The sequence below is a fragment of the Fukomys damarensis genome, unplaced genomic scaffold, assembly GCF_012274545.1.
Source record: "Fukomys damarensis isolate Sample0158 unplaced genomic scaffold, DMR_v1.0_HiC HiC_scaffold_39, whole genome shotgun sequence".
Taxonomy (NCBI): Eukaryota; Metazoa; Chordata; class Mammalia; order Rodentia; family Bathyergidae; genus Fukomys; species Fukomys damarensis.
The window spans coordinates 47,937,196-47,956,512 of NW_022900951.1; the positions used below are offsets into that span (position 1 = coordinate 47,937,196).

Here is a 19,317-nt window from a genome sequence, read left to right on the forward strand (position 1 = left end):
TGTCCCCTAATTCTGTGGCTCTGTGGCCCCCCAGGACTAGGCTGTGTTTCCTGGATTTGATTTCTGGATGCTGGTTATTCCTCCCCGTGATGTGAAACACCTGGTATCTGTAGGGTTAGGTGGCCTTTCTGTGGGGGAGGGTGCTTTTATCATGTCTTCACAGCCAGCTTATGTACAGAGTCCCTTACCTACCTCAGGCTTCTCCCGGTGTGTGTTCACAGCTTCCACATTCAGGTAGATGGACTCCACTTTGCAGCCTCAGAAAAGAACAACACATGTGTCTGTAAGCACCCAAGGTAAGCACAGATCTTTCCTGAAATATCTTTCCCATAGCACTCCCAATCACCATCCACACCCCAAGTTCCATGTTGTGCACAGATTGTGACTGCTCTGTAGGGAGGGGATTGCAGGTGAGCTGTGTAATGTGTAGGGAAGATGCCAGGCTTAAGAAGCAGCCAATGGGGTATCCTCCCAGCTCTGCACCTGACTTCTCTGAGATTAAGCTGCTAATTTGTAAATGGGGAAACAGATGAGATGATCTCTGGCCTCCCTCAACTTTTGTGGCCTGCAAGACAGTGATCTAATTTAAAACTGATAGAGCTCTGTAGATCCTCCAAGCCATGCTAGGTGCAGAAGAAATGGAAGAGTCCTGGGCCACTGCCTTGACCAATGAGGCATGGGCTGAATGTATTTAGAGGACAGTAGGGTTCCAGCAACATGAAAGGTGTGGAAGCCACAAAGGAGTTCTAAGGAGCCTTAAGAAGGAGAATGTATCATTGGGATCTGGGGCTGGCAGAGGAGACCCAATGCTTATGGAAACCCCTTTAGATCCATCCCTGTGGATTGTACCCAGTACAGGCTACAGTAGGCCATTATGCCCTAGTTATACCTCAGACTAGATTTGATTCTGTTCTTTCTCTTCTATGAACCTTTCATAACTGATGTCACAAGAGAATCTAAACTGCCTAGATTGGTCTTTTCAGCTTTTCAGTGGTCCCAATCTATAATTTTCCTCCAGTTTCATTCAAGGCTCTCTCTTCCTCCATAGCTTAATGTTCTGTACTCAGTGCCCTGGCAGAGATAAAAAGTTGGAGCCGGGGCAGCTGGCAATCCTAGTTCTTCTCTGTCATCCTACTGCCACCAGTCCCACTTCCACCATCCAACCGCCTACCCAGGGAACCTCTCTTAGGCCTCTGCTTGGCAAATGGCATGTTCATGGCCTCTATATGTAGTTCCTTAGATGAGGGTGGGGGGTACTCACCATAAGCCACAGGAGTGAGTTTAAGCACTGTGTGCAGAGGGCACTTAAGATAGGGCAGCTCATCTGGAAAAGAGGAAGAAACAGCCCTTAAAGTCATAGTACTGGGAAGGGTACCACTTCCCCAGCTTCCGGTTTTGGTGGATACTCTCCTTTCCACCTCCCTTCCCCAAGTGGGCCTCATTAGAGTCCTACCTGTAATCTGCAAGGGGCAGTGTTAAAAGGCAGGGAGAAATGAAGCAGCCAGGTTAACCCAGGATCAGGAAGAAAAGGTCTTGAGAAAGGTGGGAAAACTGTAGGTCTATGGGAGTCAGGGAGGTCATGTGGACGTGGTCACCTCCTTATTCTCAGGTCCAACAGGAGACCAAGGCGGGCTTCCCGCCTACCACAGCCCAGGCCTTCCACAGACATCACCACCACCACCATCACTACCACTACCACCACAAAGGCCCCAAAATTCCTGTTAAATGTTCACTGAGAACATTATATGTGTCAGTTCCATGGCAGAAGTGTACATGGCATGTGACCACATTTACAGCCTTGTTCCTGGCCCTGACTAGCTTTATCTAACTCATCTCTCACTTATTCATGGACAAGAATTTTCCAGTTATTTACTGCTATGCAGAAAGTTGTTCTGTTTTGAATATTCATGTACAATTTCCTGTATAGCCCCATTGTTTCGATTTAACAGGTAGTCTTATGAGGAGGGGATGATTAGGCCCAATCCATGGATGAGGAAATTGGGACTTCAAGAGGAAAGACACTGTTTCAAAGTCACATAGCCAAGAAGTGACAGTGCAGGAACTCTTAATACAGGATTTTCTGAAGAAAAGATGCCTGCTTCACCCCTATAGTCTGCAGCTTCTGCCATGAATGTATCATAATGTCCTGCGAGTGACATACTGACCTGCTGGACACTTTCTTCTTATTCCCTCTCTCCACTTCCCAGACTGCAATTATAGCTCCTTATCTCCCTTAATTTAGCTAAAATACCACTTGTGGCTTTCTGTTCTTTATACTCCAGGCCTGTCATCAGCCTTTCAGCCTCCTGAGACATAGGTATTTTTCTAGGCATCCATCCTGCTTCACCTCATCTTTGTCATCATAAGCATCATGAATAGGCCAAGGGCTTCCTGTGTATGATCTCAGTGCATTTTCACAGATATGCTGAGGTCCTGTTTACGCTCACTGTTCACATGAGGAAAGAGACTCAGGGAAAGGAAGGCAACTTTTAAAGATCTCTGACACAGTCCTGTCACTGCCTCAACTAGTAACACTGGCCTAGCCATTTCTCTCAGTGTCACATCTCTTGCTTTTATAGGACAGGACTGAACTAGGTGTACTCTGAGGGTACCCCAGCTCCTTAGTTGTTTGGGTTTACAATGCCACTCATATCATCTCTCTGGATCTCCTGCCATTATTTACCTAAATAATAGGGTAAGATCATCTTCCCAATCTTACTCTGCCTTGCTCCTGGGACAGTTGTGAACAGGTAGCATGGCCTGGGTCTAAAAGTGGGCAGAAATTGGAGAAAGAGGAAGGTACCTTTGCTTTTCCCATAATCTAAGAATAGAATCTGAGGGCTGGGGTGTACCTCAAATCTACTCTGATCCCTTGCACTCTGAGCCCCATGACTTTGAGTAAGTCACTTAACTTCTCTGGCCCTTATTTTTTTTTTCATCTAGACAATAGGAATTTCAGTGCCTACCTCATGGTCTCAAAAAAATTGCTCTGAGAAGTAGAGATGTGAACATACCAGAAATCTGGCAGTGCAAAGAACCCTACATCATCACTAATTCCCAATGAGGAAATGAAGGCACAGTAGAGAAAATGACTTATCCAATGGCATCTTCTCAATTTCCCTGGGTTCCAGTTCTGGATAACTCCATATTATGAGTGCTCTTTATTTTGAAACTAGCATCATAAAGAAGACCCAAGAGTTCAGAATATTATAGGCACCGAATATCATATTGCATTGTCCTCAAATACCTTAAAAATAACCTGGAAATGGCAGTACTTCATCGGTCATGTCAAAAATGGACATTCATATGTGGAGGCGAAAAAATAGTCCCTTGCCCGGTCACCTGCCCTAGTTTGCAGTTTAGTGTATGTAGTCAGTGTACAGGTACTCTATAAATACAATGTCTAGATTTTTTAAATGATCATTTGAAAAAACTGAAATGAAACATCATAATCTTTGGGAAGTCAACCCTACAGCAAAGATAGAAACATAATTAGGATAATGAGGTCACAAAAGGTCCCACTAACACCTCAGGACAGCATGCTTCAGGGAAATACTCAGCATTTTAGGCTTGAAGCAGACTATCAATGCCAGTTTTGAAAATATTAGTTCAGAATAATACTAATAATAGCAGCTAACAGCCCATATGACATATCAGGAACTGTCCTAAGTTCTTTATGTATATTGTTTATTTGAACTTCACCATTATTCTCCCAGTTCTACAGATGGGAAAACTGAAGCCAGAAGGGTTGCAGTAAGTACATTGTCAAAAGTATCAAGTTAGTATGTAACAAAAAATCTGAATTTAAACAATCTCATTTTAGGAAATGAACTTTTTTTTTGAGATGGGGTCTTGCGCGGTAGTCTAGGCTGGCCTGGGGCTTGCTCTGCAGCCAAGGCTCACCTGGAACTTGTGACCTTCCTGCCTCAGCTTCCTAAATACTGGGATTATAGGATTGTGCCATCATACCTGACTCACACTATATACTGGACTTTAAACCACTAAGATATAAACTTCTAACTGATGGTTGATCTCGAATCACCCCATGTCAGGAAAAGTTAGGAGGCTGTTACCTGAACTTTTATCCAGGAAGTAGGCCAGGAGGCATCGCATGACAGCTTGGTGACAGATCACCAGTACATTCTCCTGTCGTTCTAGCTCCATTATAACTGGTTCCAGACGCTGAACCAGATCTTCATAGGACTAGGTAAGAGAAAAATACTAGAGTAAGAAATGGAGAATGAGGAGTAAGAACTCTGGCCTAGGAATTAGGAAAACTCGGTTGAGGGAGCAGTCGACTTGTTGACTCGGCAGGCAACTTACTTCCTTCTTACAGTCTCAATTTCTTATTTGTCAAATGGGGACAATCAATATAGTGGGATGAATAACAATAAACTTCCTCATTGCAAGATATCTTCATTTTTTGGCATGCTAGTTGGTTATTAAACATAATGAAGAAATAAAACTTTTAAAAATTAAAATTCATAATGCAATTCAATTTTCTACAGTGGAAGAGACATTTATTGTATTGGTATATATTTGTAGTATGTGCTATGTACACTTGGGGGAATTTGGACATACACATGCACACATATACACTACACACAATTTTTTCTTTTTTTTCTTTATATGCACTGCTAAGATTTTAGAAGAATTAAAAAATCTATGACTATTGGATTTCAAAATGAAACACTTGGAGGAGTGATTAGTGGGTAAAGAAGCCATGTCTCTCCTGGGGTACTTGCCAATCATAGTAACCAAGAGGATTGAACTTTTAAATGTTATAGAAATAGGGCATAGGGGCTTAGGTGTGTACACAGTAGGAAGTTGGACTGAGACTCTAATATAAATCTGAGACCCTCAAATGGCAAATGTTGGTATCTTCAATAAAAGTGCAAACTATAAAAATTCCATCCACAGGGAAAGGAAAACAAGAAGACATATCTGTCTCTCGTTGACTCTTGGTGGAAAAAATTAGGAAATGGCCCCTGTAAGAATTTGTAACTAAAAATCTTCCCTCAGGTAGGCTGGTGAATCATAATCACACTACCCATGTGGTTTGGAATATGTTTTACTGAGAGTTTAACAAAAAATGATGCAAATTCATTAGCTCCCAGGACTACTTAGAATAAACAAATGTAACATCTCCCTATGTTTTCATCTCAGGCTATACGGAATTCCCACAGGTAAATTCCCACAGATAAATACAAATACAGAAGGAAATAAGCTACTATGGATAAGAATAAGCAAAAACAACAAGAGGAGATTCCTAAAAGCTTATATAATACACAATATAGAACAAATGTTTGTCATTTTCAAAGAAATAAAATATTCATTTAAATGTAAGAAAGGCATGTAATCCCAGCACTCTGGAAGACTGAGGCAGGAGGATCACAAGTTCAAACCCAGCGTGGGCAACTTAATGACTAAGGAGACTCTGTTTCAAAGGCTAGATAGACAGATAGATAGGGATGTAGCTTAGTGTGAAGGCCCTGGGTTCAATCCCCAGTAGCTCCAAAAGAAAGAAATAAAAAAGATTCTATCAAATATATGCTGCAGATTTGAAAAAGTACTAAGAATTTCAGAAAAGAAAATACACTCATTGAAATTGAAAACTAAATGTAAGTAATAAATAGCACATTATATATTACTTAAGGAACAGTGATTGGAAAGAAATTATTCAATTCAGCTAAGAGACTGAAAGAGATAGAAAATAAGAAGGAAAAATCAGGGAACATAACAGCTCTAATACTTACTAAATTTTATTTCCAGAAAGAGAGAACAGAGAAAAAGTAAGAGAACAATTTTAAGAGACAGTGTCTGGAGTTTTATAGGATTAAACATTTCTATTCTCATCATCAGGAAGTTAAATCAATCTCAAACAAGATAAATACAAAATTAATAATCTAGATGTATATAAAAGCAAAATGTAAAGGCAACAAAGATACAGAGACTTTAAAAATAGCCAGAGAGAAAAGAAACAACAAATTGAGTAAGTTTCATAGCTAGAGTAGAAGCCAGAAGACAAGGATGGTAATATCTTAAAAGTGCTGGGAAAACAACTGTCAACCTAGAGTTTTATACTTGGGCAATGTATCATCTAGGACTGAAGATGTTCACCTCCCAAGACAGTTTTAGAGAAAAAGTAGGGTGAGTTTACTATCAATAGATTCCAAAGGAAGATAGAGAATGAACCTAAAAGACAGACTTGAGATGCAAGAAAACAGAATAATCAAAGGAACTGGCAAACATGTGATTAAATCTAAATAAAACTGACTATTCAGTAATAATGAACAGCATAATAATAGAAATAATTCATTAGGGAGTTAAGACTAAGATTGAACTAAAATACAAAATAACATATAAATTAGGAGAGGGTAGCCAGAGTTTTAAAATTCTTCCATTGTTTGGGAGGATGCTGAAAATACTGTTTTTAGACATTTTAATCATACATATTAAAATGTTAAGTGTTCAAGTTGGTTGCATAATAACACACAAGGGTTATTTCAAGTGACTTTACTGTACAGTATTTTGACCTCATATCCTTAGTGAGATATCTATAAGAATAAAAACAAGCATGATGAATTTTTTTACAATGTTGAGTGATCTCTAAAAGAAGGGAAACAGATAAATTGAACATGGATGTAAAAACTCAACACTAAAGAAAGAAGGGTAAGAGAAAAATTAAGCTTTGAGCACTCAAGACAAGATAATAGAAATAAGCTTTAAATATAGTAATTACAATAAGAATAAATGTACTAAACTTACCATCCAATATATGAATTTTCAGTTTGGATTAAAAACAACAGTACACAATTATAAGCTGTTTACAAGAGATACAAAACAGAAATATATACACAGAAAGTAATAAAGATGAACTAGGCAAATAGTCATCAGACAAAATTTTGTATAGCTATATTAATATGAGATAAAATATACTTTTAGGCAAATAGCATTAGTAAGAAAAAAGATGTTTGGTCAGTGTAATAATAAAACGTGCAATTCATGGAGAAGAGAAGATATGATTTCTTTAAATTTTTATGCCTCTAGTAATATAGCCTCAGATATATAAAGAAAATTAAGGCAAATGGAGTCCGAGTTTATAAATCATTTCTAAGGATGAAGATAAAAATGTGAAAGTGCTTTATAACTGAAGAGAATCTATTATTTCATTTTCCCAGATGCCCTGATTTTCTGATAATTGTTCACAGGAGTTTATATCACAAGTGGAATATGACTAATAAATATTCTAAAATCCAGAACTGAGTAAATAGAAGCTAGTTTGAAAACAATGAGCATTTATCTCATATGGGGATGGGCAGCTGATGGTCTGGTTCAAGAGGTGGCAAAGTTGACAGATATCCACTGGCCCTGAGGATGATGCCAATTGCCCATAGAGGCTAGAACTTTAAGCAACTTGTCAAGAAAATGTCATGAAATTAGAATATGTTGAACTATAGTCAGAAGATATTTGAGACAAGGTGGAGGATAAAATGGGTACTCCTAGGGGCCGGGGATTTAGCTCAGAGGTGTAGCCATATACCTTGTAAAAGCAAGGTCTGGAGTTCGATCCCTAACACCAAAACAAAAACAAAAACAAACAAACAAAAAAACAGGTTGAATGAAAGGGCTGGGGATTTGGCTCAGTGGTTCCGCTGCCTGCCTCCCAAGCACAAGGACCCGAGTTCGATCCCTGGTACCAAAAAAACAAACAAACAAAAAACAAAAAACAAAAACATGTTTCTACTTTGAGAAATTAGTGAAACAATTCCTTTCACAATAGCATGCAAAAAAATGAATTATCTAGGAAGCAATCTAACAAAAGAAGCAAAAGACCTCTACACTGAAAACTACAGCACTGTGAAAAAAGAGATCAAAGGGGATATAAGAAAATGCAAAGATATCCCTTGCTCCTGGATAGGAAGAATCAACATAGTGAAAATGGCCATACTACCAAAAGTGCTATACAGATTCAATGAAATGCCAATTGAAATTCCAACACTATATTTCACAGAACTAGAAAAAAGAATCCAAAAATTCATTTGGAACCATAAGAGACCTAGAATAGCAAAAGCCATCCTAGGCAACAGAGACATGGTAGCGGGTATAACAATTCCCAATTTAAAACTATACTACAAAGCCACTGTGATAAAAATAGCATGGAGCTGGCAAAGAAACAGACCTGAGGATCAGTGGAACAGATTGGAAGACACAAGAACAACTCCAGATGTACTCAGCTACGTCATCTTTGACAAAGGAGCTGGCCATCCTCAGTAGAGGAAAGATAGCCCCTTTAATAAATGGTGTTGGAAAAATGATCTCAACCTGCCAAACATTAAAACTGGACCCTTATCTTTCATCATGCATGAAATTAAAATCCAAGTGGATTTAAGATCTAAATATTAAAACAGAAACACTAAAGTTGCTGGAAGATAAGTTAGGCAGAAGACTTGAAGATATTGGCATAAGAAACGATTTTATGAACAAATCCTCAGTAGCACGGGAACTAGCAGAAAGAATCAATAACTGGGATCTCATCTTATTAAAAAGCTTCTGCACTGCAAAAGAAACCATCAACAGAACTAAGAGACAACTTACAATGTGGGAAAAATTTTTACCAGCTGCTCCTCAGACAAAGGACTATTTTCTAGAATATATAAAGAACTCAAAACAATTAGCCCCCACTCAAATAAAAAGACCCGATTCAAAAATGGGCACCTGAAATGAACAGGCATTTCTCAGTCAAAGTAAAAAAAGCAAGTAAATATATGAAAAAATGTTCCACATCACTGGTCATTTGAGAGATGCAGATGAAAACAACACTGAGATTCCACCTCACCCCACAAAGAATGGCTGCTATATCAAGAAAATGTCATGAAATTAGAATATGTTGAACTATAGTCAGAAGATATTTGAGACAAGGTGGAGGATAAAATGGGTACTCCTAGGGGCCGGGGATTTAGCTCAGAGGTGTAGCCATATACCTTGTAAAAGCAAGGTCTGGAGTTCGATCCCTAACACCAAAACAAAAACAAAAACAAACAAACAAAAAAACAGGTTGAATGAAAGGGCTGGGGATTTGGCTCAGTGGTTCCGCTGCCTGCCTCCCAAGCACAAGGACCCGAGTTCGATCCCTGGTACCAAAAAAACAAACAAACAAAAAACAAAAAACAAAAACATGTTTCTACTTTGAGAAATTAGTGAAACAATTCCTTTCACAATAGCATGCAAAAAAATGAATTATCTAGGAAGCAATCTAACAAAAGAAGCAAAAGACCTCTACACTGAAAACTACAGCACTGTGAAAAAAGAGATCAAAGGGGATATAAGAAAATGCAAAGATATCCCTTGCTCCTGGATAGGAAGAATCAACATAGTGAAAATGGCCATACTACCAAAAGTGCTATACAGATTCAATGAAATGCCAATTGAAATTCCAACACTATATTTCACAGAACTAGAAAAAAGAATCCAAAAATTCATTTGGAACCATAAGAGACCTAGAATAGCAAAAGCCATCCTAGGCAACAGAGACATGGTAGCGGGTATAACAATTCCCAATTTAAAACTATACTACAAAGCCACTGTGATAAAAATAGCATGGAGCTGGCAAAGAAACAGACCTGAGGATCAGTGGAACAGATTGGAAGACACAAGAACAACTCCAGATGTACTCAGCTACGTCATCTTTGACAAAGGAGCTGGCCATCCTCAGTAGAGGAAAGATAGCCCCTTTAATAAATGGTGTTGGAAAAATGATCTCAACCTGCCAAACATTAAAACTGGACCCTTATCTTTCATCATGCATGAAATTAAAATCCAAGTGGATTTAAGATCTAAATATTAAAACAGAAACACTAAAGTTGCTGGAAGATAAGTTAGGCAGAAGACTTGAAGATATTGGCATAAGAAACGATTTTATGAACAAATCCTCAGTAGCACGGGAACTAGCAGAAAGAATCAATAACTGGGATCTCATCTTATTAAAAAGCTTCTGCACTGCAAAAGAAACCATCAACAGAACTAAGAGACAACTTACAATGTGGGAAAAATTTTTACCAGCTGCTCCTCAGACAAAGGACTATTTTCTAGAATATATAAAGAACTCAAAACAATTAGCCCCCACTCAAATAAAAAGACCCGATTCAAAAATGGGCACCTGAAATGAACAGGCATTTCTCAGTCAAAGTAAAAAAAGCAAGTAAATATATGAAAAAATGTTCCACATCACTGGTCATTTGAGAGATGCAGATGAAAACAACACTGAGATTCCACCTCACCCCACAAAGAATGGCTGCTATCAAGAAATCAACCAATAACAAATGTTGGTGGGATTGTGGGGAGAAAGGAACCCTTCTGCATTGTTGCTGGGAGTGCAGACTGGTGCAACCACTATGGAAATCAATATGGAGATACCTCAAAGAGCTGGGACTAGAGGTTCCATTTGACCCAGCCATCCCTCTGCTGGGTATCTTTCCAAAAGAATTAAAAGAATCATACCACAGTGATATATGCACACCTATGTTTAAAGCGGCACAGTTTATAATAGCTAAAACTTGGAAACAGCCCATTTGCCCATCAGTTGGAAACTGGATAAAGATGTGGTTTTTCTATAAAATGGAATACTACTCAGCCATAAAGAATGAGAAATTAGATTATTTCATAGGAAAATGGATACATATTGAGGATATACTCCTAAGTGAAATAAATAAAGTACACCCATGTAAATACCAAATAGTTTCTCTGGTGTGAATAAACTATAACAGTATATAAGATCCTAATGATATAATGGACAATGTAAAATAGGAAAAAAGGGGCTAAAGGTGTAGGGAAAGTGGGAAGAGTAGGGGAAAGCTAATAAGGGAAAAGAAAAAATATGAGAAAAGGAAAAAAAGGAAATGAAGTGTTTGTAAAGGGGGAGGGAGGAAGGAGTGAAGGGAGGGCAGGGACAAGGGGAAAAAATGAGAACGAAGACCTGTCATGTAGAGGTACAAGATCCCAATAATGAATGTAACTGTACTGTATACCTAAAATGTACCAATAAACTCAATGAGGAAAAAAAATGGGTCCTCCTTAAATTAGAACACAAGCAGGGAATATGTAGTTTTTAAAAGAGGAATCTGTCATCTATAGCCAAGAATATGAGATAGCCTAAAGCTAGATGATCATGTGTTTTATAGAGTGGAAGTTGTTGCAAAATATGCTTTGCCCAATTTCTAAAGCTGTTTAGGAAACTATAAAATCCTAGAAGTTAGAAGAGACACTGAGAATAAGTCTTAGGAATTAGACAATTCCTCCAAACCTTACCTCTCCCTTGGGATAGCGGTAACGATATTTATCTTGGTCACGTAGTGCAAATTCTTCAGGGTAGTGTTCCTGGATTTCTTCATAGGTCATTTCCTCACAGACACCCTAAGAAAAAGCATTTTGAGACAAAAGTATTCACTTGGCATTTCCAAGATAAATGATTATGGAGTAGAACATGATTACCTGGATCTCTGTGAATACAGTGCTGAATGTGCCTGTTGTCTATGAGTGTGTACATATACGTATGCATTAAGTGTGTGACTATGTGGGTGTGAGAAAAAGTGTATCTGGATGGCTGTATTCAGCTTAAGTGTATGGTGTTTTTCTATGACTGTCTCAGTAGGTCTATAGGTACAACTTGTAAGTATTTTTGTAAATATGTAAGCATAAGAATTTGTGATTGTGTTTGCAAACGTGTGCAGCATGCTTATAAAATGTATTTGTGGTGTGTTTAAGAACTTCTGTCTTGTGTTTGTGTGAGTGTGGTTTGTGTGCAATAGTTTCAATCTATAAGGTTCCCCTAAGGCCAGCTGATGAGCTTTGGGGAAGTGATTGGATAGTGAGGGCCCTAATTTCATCAGTGGATTAGCACTCTGATAAGAGCATCATTTGCTGATATTATTGGGAGATCAGGAGGAGGTAGTAGCTAGTTGAAGGGAATGGAGAATGGGACTGTGACCTTGGGAAATGTATCTGGGCCTTAGTTCCTTGTCTACAGCTTTCCCCCTTTTTCTCTGCTTCCTGGTTGCCATGAGGTGAGCAATGTTCTTATATCATGTCCTTCTGTCATTTTTTTGCCTTGGAGCCAGAAGATCATGAATCAAACCTCTGAAACCATGAGTCAAAATAAATTATTCCTCCTTGAAATTGTTTTTCTCAGATATTTGGTAACAGTGACAAAATGTTGAATAAGACTCTGTGTGTCTGTGTGTGCACGTGCATGTGCATGCAAATGCATGAGTGCATATAGAAGACTTCTGAGCATGTGAGAATGTGCCCTTGTGGGTGTCTCCATGGTATGTGTCTCCATGTGGGTCTCAGTAAGTCTTAGTTACTTTTCATGTTGCTGAGACAAAATACCCAAGACCCAAAGTTATAAGAGGAAAGGTTTATCTTGACTCATAGTTTGCAGAAGTTTCAGTCCATAATTCACTGGTTCCAAGGCACGGTGGTATGGCAGAGGGGCATTACAGAGGAGAAATAGTTCATGGTGGGCAAAAGGCAGCAAAACAGTGGAGTAGCAAATGACAAGTGACAATAGCAGCCCTCTTTCTGTCCCTTAGGGCATGAGCACTCACATCTAGGTTGGGCCATTATCTACACTCAGAACAATGTCAAACCAATCAGTAAACTCATTTCGTAACCATACACCCTTAATCCCAGCACCATACACTTAGATCCAGCCACATCCAAAAAAATCTCATTTATGACTGCATGAGACTTTGCGGGGGACATCTAGATATAAGGCATAACACAGTGTATGAATGGTATGTATATCCATTAGGATGATGTCCCTCATTATGTTTCTGCTGTATGTATATCTGAGTGCCTGCATCTGAGGTTTGTGTTAATTTGCAATATTATGCTTGAGGCTATGTATCTGTGCTGTGTATATTTCCATGGTATGCTTCATTGTGTTCGTGTGATTATGACTGTGTGGGTATCAGACAAGTGCCTATATTTGCCTAAGTGTGTATAACGTGCATGTATGGTACAGATGTAATTGGTAAAAGAGGGTTCCTGTGTCTGTGAAGTGCATTACATAAGCAAACTTATGGCAGGCATCTGACCCTATGTGCATATATATATATTTACATATATACATATATATGTTCACAATACAGTAATACTTTTCTATTTTATAACATTTACTATCTCTTCTAACCCAACTCATACTTTAAGTGCCTCAGAAAATAAACAGATATCCACATACATTTCAGAGGACAAAAACCAGTAAATTCCTAAAGGTCTGAGAATGTGCTTTGGGGAGATATACTCTCTTCCTCCAAGGAAGGAATTGAAGGCTCAAACAATGAGTTCCTCAGGATTATAAGAACTTACAGGGCTATTAAGAAATCCCCAGAAATAAAGTATTTGTTGCTGATGGTGGAAATAAATGTTGGGTTTCTAAAGTTTATGAGTGTGTGAATTCCAATAAGGCCTTCCTGCAGGGTGGTAGGAGCTTCTGATTGCAGTATTTTGGGACCATCTACCAGGTTTCCCTCAGGGGTAAGGAACTAAACCTTTGCCACAACCTACAAACAGCTCTGTTGTGTCAAACTGGACCTTACTAGGTATACAGGCTCTTCCAAACTGGCTTCAACTTTCTATTCTGAGGCATGTTGGAACTTTTTGCCTGGGAGAAAGGATACTGACTCCTTTTTTACCTAAAAGCAATTTGTCTAACCTCTGTGAATTTTATTTTTTTATTTGGAAAATGAGAATTACAACTTATAAAAGTGTTTTGAATATTAGCGAGAATATATATGAAATATATTAATACAAGAGGTACAAGGTACATATAAAAGAATCAATGGAATTAAACATTAATATAATTATCAACAATGGCAAATAAGCCAGAAACTTAAGCATCATTCTAAGTTCTTATTTCTTCCTTACTATCCCCTATAGCCAATTTCTGAGATTCTAATTCCTAAATTTATCTCAAGTCTTTTTTCCTCATTGTCTTCACTGTTACAACTTCAGAAACTGTATATACACATGAGACTTTCTGCTTATGCTGGTCTCTCTGCCCAGAACACCATTCCAGATCCTTTCTAGCTGGTTCACTGTCACATAACTCTCAGGTTTCTGCTAGGTATTACTTCCTCTAGGAATAGCCTGGCAAGGTCAAAGTGCTTGCCCTGGCTCCTATGTATGTGCCCATGGTTTCACTAATCAGAGTCATGCTGTTTTGTATTCCTCTGCCTGCCCTCTTTAGCCTGAAAACTCAAGCAAGATAGGATTGACTTGAACCAATTCATCTAGAGTCAACTCAGTTAAGATTAATCTCTGCCTCTAGTACTATCCCAGAACCTGAAAAAAGTAGGTATTCCATAAAGGTTTATACCACATGTGGGACAGAAATAAGCAGTGGCCAAAATCTTATGATGAAGAGTTTACATATTTTCCTGTATGCATTTTATTGTAAACGTATATTATGTATTGAATAGCACTATATAGCACTTTTCTAAGTATGTGTACCTTTGCACAGCTATATATGTCTTATCTATAGAAGAGTATCTAGCAGGCAAGCGAGTTACCTATACTTCTGGTGAAGTTCTAATGTTGGGGTCTAATATCCACAACCTGTGGGCCTAGTGCCAGTGTACCTATACAGGTAAGACAGGGAAAGGAAAAATTTTCTTTCTTAAAGAGCTCCCAGGAAAACCTGCCCCTGAAAAAAGACTGCCATATCTCCAGGGTAGGATCCTTTATTCTTAGTTCTTACAATCAGTGCGTCATCAAGTCACACATTGATGCTACCTTGGAAACACCCCCCAAGTCCTTCTTCATTCCCTCTCTAATGGCTCTACTCTGGTTTCACAAGTCCTTACTTCTTGACACACAAATACAGCCATTTCCTGACTGGTATAAATGCTCATTGTTCTTCCCAGATAGTGTCCACATATGCTCAGGGAGCGCTTTAAAACACCTGTATTATGTTAAGATCGCTCCTTTTTTACTTATACCATGTAAATCGCTTCCTGTTGTTTTCAGGGAAGAATCTAAATTCATCAATATGGATTGGGTCTTTTTTCTAATCTTATCTCTTTTCTCTCTAGACCTCACTGTCACTGTCCAGCATCTCTTGGTTCTATGACATTGCTATATTCTGTTCTCATCTCTGACTCTACATGTGCTGTTCTGTCCCTGAACTAAAATTTATTGTCCCAGTCTCAAACCATTTTGCCTGCTTCTTACCTCACCGCTAGTTTCCTCCAGGAAGCTTCCCTTATGAATCTTCTCCCAAATCTGGTCAGGAGTGCCTTCATCTTCTGATCCTCTATAGCTCTTTGTACATTCCCCCTCTCCTCAGTTTACTATCAGTCTATGGGCTCCATGAGGGCAAAGACCTTGGCTGTTTTGGCCTTCACTGGATATCCAAGACAGAGAATGGTGTCTGGGACATCACTGCTTGTCAAGGAATACTCGCTGAGCTAAGTTCTTCACAGGAGCTAGCTAGAACAGAGGCAATCAAAGCAATATGCTCAGATCCAAATCCCTCCTTCTATCAGGAGATTTACACTTTCTATCTTACCGCATCAATCTCATTCAGGGCCTTCCACTGCTCATAGGGGACACCGAGGGCCTCAGCTGTCTGAATAGTTCTCTTCATGTGGCTGGTCCACACCCGCAAGGAGCTGATACACTGGGACCGAATGAAGTTTGCCAGGGCATATGCATACTGGGATATGGGAGTACAGGAGAGAAGGGAAAAGGAGAAATGAGAAAGGATAAGGGAACCAAGAGAATGAGCTCAAATTTGCCACAAATAATGGAGCAGTGATGAATAAGCAAGAGCAGAGTTTCAATGTTCCAAATTTATCAAAATGCATATTGTTAGAGGACGGGTTGATCAATAAATACAAGGCTATGGGACAAATAAATTTTGGTATTCTATTATACAGTGGAGCAATAGCCATAGTTAAAGATAAGTTGTGGTATATTTCAAAATACAGTGGTTCACAAACATCTCTGTTCAAAAACACCTTTTGTTTGCAAGCAATTTGTGTACAAACAGAAGCATTTGGCAAAATTTTGTTTTTCTTTGCAAACTCTGCATTGGGTGACAAACACGACCACAGCCTGTGGCCATCTTTTCCAAAATCATAGAAAAAATTAATTTCATGAACCAAGGTACCAATGTAGCTAGAAAATTACACAAAGAAATGATAGATGAAATGATGTAAATATATATATACATATATATAGCTGAAATATCAATTGTATCAAAAATATGTAAAATTACAAAATATAAAAAGTCAAAAAACCGAAATAGTCATACTCTTCCTCATGTGACTTAAGGAAATAGAAAAGAGTATGTGTGCTTATGAGTGTCTGTCTATGTGTGTGTGTAGTCACTGATACTCAGTTAAGCTCTTACTATGTTATTCATTCTCGTAAATATTCATTCTAATATTTGTGGAGCCTAGAGCAAGAGTAAAAATAGTGGGACCACACCCACAGTCTACCTCCTTTGTCCTTCCATTTCTGGAGCCATCCTGCACTTCTAGGGGCTTTATGTATATGTTTGTAGATTACCAAGCCATATGACCAAGTTCTGTTCACACCTCATTTACACTGATCTTCATGCTCCATAAAGAGTGATCCCTTGGCTATCCATTAACCTAAGGATGAACACTTCAGTGACATGGCCCATACTCAGGAAGAAAGACTCTCAGGACAGGCCATTGAAGGTACTTGAAGCAGGTTCCCTTTCATAGATTCTAGAGTTCAACATATTGACAGTTTGGTCTAGGAGTGGAGCAAAGGGGATTGGGAAGACATTTCTCTTTCGTGTTATGAATTACCATTACTTGAGTGAGGTTTCTGGACAAAAGTTTGAAGGGCACTCATATATGTTTTGAGTGTGTATGTCCCTGCTAGGTGCTTTGGTATTCTTGTTCTCAAAATATAGCCAATATAGGGAAGGAATATGGAAGCACTGAGAAGAACTACAAAGGACTGTGGAAACCCAGGAAAGCAAAGGACCCACTCTCCTTCTGTGAATAGATGTTATAAATCATGGATGGTTTGTGCTAGTAGCATCTGCATAAACGCACACCAGCACGCATCCATATTTACAAATAAAGGTATTTTATGTGTATATTTGAGGACAGTTATAAGTCAGTGGTCAGTCCTCTGACTCTTAGCTGTGAGGTAGCAGATTTGGGTTAATCCTCACTATTAGCCTCCTTATGATCCCTGTGTGCCACTGGATGCAAACATGACCCTGTCTAGCCTTGTATTCTACCTGCAAGATGTCAGCAGTACACTGGTCTCTAAGGAACACTTTAGATAATGGGTAAGGAGTATCCAGACCATTCCCTGGTACTTATGAGATGCTGTATCAAGGACAACTTTGGCGATTGGTGAGATAGTCAACAAGGAAGTACTTGTAAAAGTAGGCCTGGTGTACTGTGCTCTTGATTGTGAAGGCTGAAGCCTGGCATATGTGTGCATATGTACTTGTTTATATGTGTGAGAGGCACATAGGTGGAGATGGCTACATGCTCAGATGGTTCTAAGCTGTGGCCTCAGGGCCAGGCCAAGCTTCAGTCAATAAACCCTGGGGTACATGTGATACTATAGAGGTGGGTTGATGATTCAGTAGACTCTGCTCTGAGGAACAGGAGAGGTGGGAGTCAAATCAGCACCTGCCTTGAGGAGAGGATGCCAGTCTGGAGATAACAGAAAGGAGCTCTAAGGACTGAGCCTTCTGAGGCAGCACTGTGCCTAGGATACCTCCCATCTTTCTGGCGGGCAGGCTGTGACCAGGAAGGAAGGTCTGGTAAGTCTTAGCTCTGTCCTGGACAAGCTCTGTGATCAGGAACCACCTTCTGTTCCTCTCTGGACCCAATGAATAAACTAATAATGGCAACTACTGTCCCCTCCCATGCAGCTATTGTAAAGATTAAATGAGGCCATATATGTGGCAGCAAATGGCACCATGACTGTGTACAGATATTCAGTATGTGACAGTAATAGCAGAGACCATGAATGTCCCTTCTGAACTTCATTTCCCACTTCTCCAGTCCCAGGGCCAGGTACTGGGAAAATGTATACCATTATATATCCAGCACCCAGAATGTGCAGGTCACTATGTCCACCTGGGAGGAAGAGATTTGTGCCCTGAGAGAGTCAGAGACAAGCAGAATGAGGATAGATGAAGCCCAGAGCTCCCTGACCTTCCTAGGAGGAAGAGTACATGATGAGGGCTTCGTGGACCAGATCTTGGAGCAGTAACGGGACCTTGGAAAGGAGTGGAGGAGACAATAAAGATGCATAAATACCAAATAGTTTCTCTGGTGTGAGAAACTGAAAGTGTAAATAAAGATCAAAATGTACAATAGATAATGTGAAATAGGAAGAAAAAGTCCAAAGGGGAAAGGAAAGTGGGAGGGGCAGGAGAAAGGAAAAAAGGAAATGGAAACATGAGAAAAGGAAAAAATGGAAACAAAGTCTTTGTAAATAGGGAGGGGTGGAGAGGTTGAAGGGAGGGCAGGGGAATAGGGGAAAAATAAGAACCAAAATATATCATGTAAAGGTACATATTCCCAATGATGAGTATCATCATATGGTATACCTAAAATGTACCAATAAATTTAATGAATTAAAAAGAAGATGCAATAAAGTGTTGGCAGTGTGATTACTGCGATGGGGCTAGGGTGGCATGATCAGCCCTGAGTTGGAGAGAAGGATTCAGAGTGGGGTCCTCAGTGCAGCCATCTGTGCACATGATGGTTACCAGATGATAGAGGGCTGGAGGAGAGCAGCAAGGTGGGCACACTCAATGGCTGTCTCAAGTCTGACCAGCAGTGTGGAAGACCAATAGTGATAAGAATCTGTTTCTAGTCCATCACTGGGTATCTCCTCCTCAGGATCCAGGCAGTGGTCACCCAACTCTGCCAGCCCATCTGAGTGTGAGGACCTCTCCCTACCTGCTTTCCTCGAGTTGAGAGGCCTGAGTCACCTCCGATGCGGCCCCTGAGGTTGAGTTCACTCTCACCATGCCGGCATAGGTAGATGGAGCGTGGAGTGACATGGATGTTCATGAGGTAGTAGACTGTACGGCTCTGGACGTGGTCTTGCACTCGGTTCACCATGTAGCGGGTGCCCACATCAAAGATCTTGATGTAGGACAGATGGCTGGGCCAGATGCAAGCAGGAGCAAGGGCAGCTCAGGAGCTAATGGTAAGGAGGGGTGATCCCAAGAGAAAGCCCCAACCACACACCCTGCTTTCAAGTCTCTGAAATCCAGCTCTTATTTAGTAAGCTGCCATGTAT

General features: G+C 39.7%; 1 protein-coding gene across 7 annotated transcripts in view; it reads right to left on the reverse strand.

Annotated features, from left to right (window-relative positions):
* The window catches only part of Pfkfb1 (6-phosphofructo-2-kinase/fructose-2,6-biphosphatase 1), a 70,996-nt gene that overhangs the window by 1,746 nt on the left and 49,933 nt on the right, over nucleotides 1-19,317 (reverse strand). For 4 of the 7 annotated variants that reach the window (XM_019205375.2, XM_019205376.2, XM_019205373.2 and 1 more), the window contains 6 exons: nucleotides 18,972-19,185; nucleotides 15,569-15,715; nucleotides 11,308-11,412; nucleotides 4,074-4,203; nucleotides 1,262-1,324; nucleotides 193-257 (listed from right to left, as the gene is read on the reverse strand). In XM_019205375.2, the coding sequence (XP_019060920.1) occupies nucleotides 193-257; nucleotides 1,262-1,324; nucleotides 4,074-4,203; nucleotides 11,308-11,412; nucleotides 15,569-15,715; nucleotides 18,972-19,185 (724 nt within the window). Of the gene's footprint in view, nucleotides 1-188; nucleotides 258-1,261; nucleotides 1,325-4,073; nucleotides 4,204-11,307; nucleotides 11,413-15,568; nucleotides 15,716-18,971; nucleotides 19,186-19,317 lie in introns of all 7 variants that reach the window. The other 3 variants (XM_019205374.2, XM_010610080.3, XM_019205378.2) reach the window with 3 other exon arrangements.